Below are 2744 nucleotides of genomic sequence, written 5' to 3' on the forward strand. Positions count from 1 at the left end.
GGCAGCAAGTGGATGGGAACACCTGCAAGTTCCCTTCCAAGTCACTCACCATCCTGACTTGGAACTATATCGCCGTTCCTTCGCTGTCGCTGGGTCAAATCCTGGAACTCCCTTCCCAACAGCACTGTGGGTGTACCTACCCCACATGGACTGCAGTGGTTCAAGAAGCCAGCTCATCACCACCTTCTCAAGGGAAATTAAGGATGGGCACAAGTGATATCCTTGCCAGTGATACTCTCATCCCATGAACAAACAAAAATGTGTGGAGCTCCTCCCCTCCATCAATCTCTCTATCTTCAGGTCTTCAACGGCCAAGCTTCAGCTCATCATTACTTCCTGCTTTGCCTATCTCTTTCTAGTCTTGGTAGTTGCTTGCACTATAGCCCTCAAATGTTTCCTATGGCTCTTCAATTTTAAAGTGATGGTGATGGAAGGAGATTCAATAATAACTTTCAAAAGGGAACTGGATAAATACTTGAAGGATGTAAATTTACTGGGCTATGGGGAAAGAGCAGGGGGAGTGGGGCTAATTGGATAGCTCGTTCAAAGAGATAGCATAGGCAAGATGGGCCAAAAGGCCTCTTACTGTATCATTCGGGTAGATGAAACTTTTTTAAAATTCTGTTCTCTGAATATGGGCACCACAGCTGCCCTGTTTATGGTTCTCTAGTCCTCTTCTGAGGGCATTAACAGTCAACCGTATTGTATGGGACTGGAGTATCTCTGTAACGTTCTCCATCTCGACCAGCCTCCAAGATCTCTGCACTCCTCTAAGTCTGGCCTCATGTGTATCCCCAGTTTTAATCACCCCACCATTGGTGTCCATGCCTTTAGCTGCCTAGGCCCTAAGCTGTGAAATTCCCTCCCTAAACCCCTCTGCCTCTCTCCTCCTTTAAAAGCCTACCTCTTTGACCAAACTGTCGGTCACCTGCCCTAATATCACCTTATCTGACACGGTGTCAAATATTGTTTGATTACACTCCTGAGAAGCACTCTGGGGCGGTTTAATTATTTTAAAGATGCTATGTAAACACAAGTTGTTGGAGTCACGTTTAGGGTAAGCAGAAGCCTTTCTGAAGGATGTGAATGAACCATTGGAATTTTACAACAATCTTCATCTTTCATTCTCATTTTATTTCTGATTTTACCAAATTCATTCGGAGGTAATTTATAATGTGGGTTATAGAGTCAAGTTACAGCCAGTTGGTGTTAATCTGATGGAGATGATTATGCCTGGGTTACACCGAGTTAATGTCAGTGTTGCTCAGAGTCAGATACAAGTGTGGGTTACGAAAGGGTTTTGATTGCGGGTTTGTTTCGGCCACAGTTATTTGATTTAACAAAAGCAAAATAGTGTGGGTGCTGGAAATCTGAAATAAACACAGCAAGTGCTGGAAATAGTGGGCAGTGTCTGTGAACTCGGGAAGATCACTGACCTGAAACATTAACACTCTCTCTCTCTCTCTCTGCTCAGATGCTGCAGGACCAGCCGGACCAGCTGGCTGAGTATTTCCAGCAATTGCTGTTTTTATTCCAGCTATTTTAATGTGAATTAGAGCCAGGGTTAGAGCTGGTTTCAGTGAGAACTGCAGGATGGACGGTGACAACCAACTGGTGTAGATTAGAGCAGGTTGCAGCGGGTTAGAGTAGGTGAGGAGTTAGTTAATGAGGTTAAAGGAGGGAACAGTTAGTTTAGATAGTTAGTTAGTTTAGAACTGGTTGCCCGGGGGTACATCTACACCCCCCACCCCCCCCCCCCCCCCGCGCGCGATCCGGGATAATGCGCGCTTCCCGCGGTCCCGATACAATTCGCACTCTCCCGGCTCATGGACAACGCGCGCTCTCGCGACCCCCCCAACCGGATAATTCGCGCACTCCCGCGTTCCCGGTACAACGCGCACTCTCGCGACCCCCGGGATAACGCGCGCGGTCCCGGTACAATGCGCGGCCCTGGGACAGTGCGCGCTCTCGCGGCCCCGGGACAGTGCGCGCTCTCGCGGCCCCGGGACAGTGCGCGCTCCCGTGGCCCCCGGGGACAGTGCGCGCTCTCGCGGCCCCGGGACAGTGCGCGCTCTCGCGGCCCCGGGACAGTGCGCGCTCCCGTGGCCCCCGGGGACAGTGCGCGCTCTCGCGGCCCCGGGACAGTGCGCGCTCCCGTGGCCCCCGGGGACAGGGCGCGCTCTCGCGGCCCCGGGACAGTGCGCTCTCTCGCGGCCCCGGGACAGTGCGCGCTCCCGTGGCCACCGGGGACAGTGCGCGCTCTCGCGGCCCCGGGACAGTGCGCGCTCCCGTGGCCCCGGGGACAGTGCGCGCTCTCGCGGCCCCGGGACAGTGCGCGCTCCCGTGCCCCCCCCCCCCGGGGACAGTGCGCGCTCTCGCGGCCCCGGGGACAGTGCGCGCTCTCGCGGCCCCGGGGACAGTGCGCGCTCTCGCGGCCCCGGGACAGTGCGCGCTCTCGCGGCCCGGGACCGTGCGCGCTCCCGTGCCCCCCCCCCCGGGGGGGCAGTGCGCGCTCTCGCGGTCCCGGGACAGTGCGCGCTCTCGCGGCCCCGGGACAGTGCGCGCTCTCGCGGCCCCGGGGACAGTGCGCGCTCTCGCGGCCCGGGACCGTGCGCGCTCCCGTGCCCCCCCCCCCCCCCGGGGGGACAGTGCGCGCTCTCGCGGCCCCGGGACAGTGCGCGCTCTCGCGGCCACGGGACAGTGCGCGCTCTCGCGGCCCCGGGGGCGGAGCTCTGACATCACAA

General features: G+C 57.2%; 1 protein-coding gene across 1 annotated transcript in view; it reads left to right on the plus strand.

The window, feature by feature from the left end:
* The first annotated feature begins 565 nt into the window (after positions 1 to 565).
* Positions 566 to 2744, plus strand: part of rnf169 (ring finger protein 169) — a 15261-nt gene continuing 13082 nt past the window's right edge. Inside the window, exon 1 of the mRNA XM_068032964.1 lies at positions 566 to 598. Within this exon, the coding sequence (XP_067889065.1) occupies positions 566 to 598 (33 nt within the window). The remainder of the gene's footprint in view (positions 599 to 2744) is intronic.

Source organism: Heterodontus francisci, chromosome 6 (assembly GCF_036365525.1).
Source record: "Heterodontus francisci isolate sHetFra1 chromosome 6, sHetFra1.hap1, whole genome shotgun sequence".
Taxonomy (NCBI): domain Eukaryota; kingdom Metazoa; phylum Chordata; class Chondrichthyes; order Heterodontiformes; family Heterodontidae; genus Heterodontus; species Heterodontus francisci.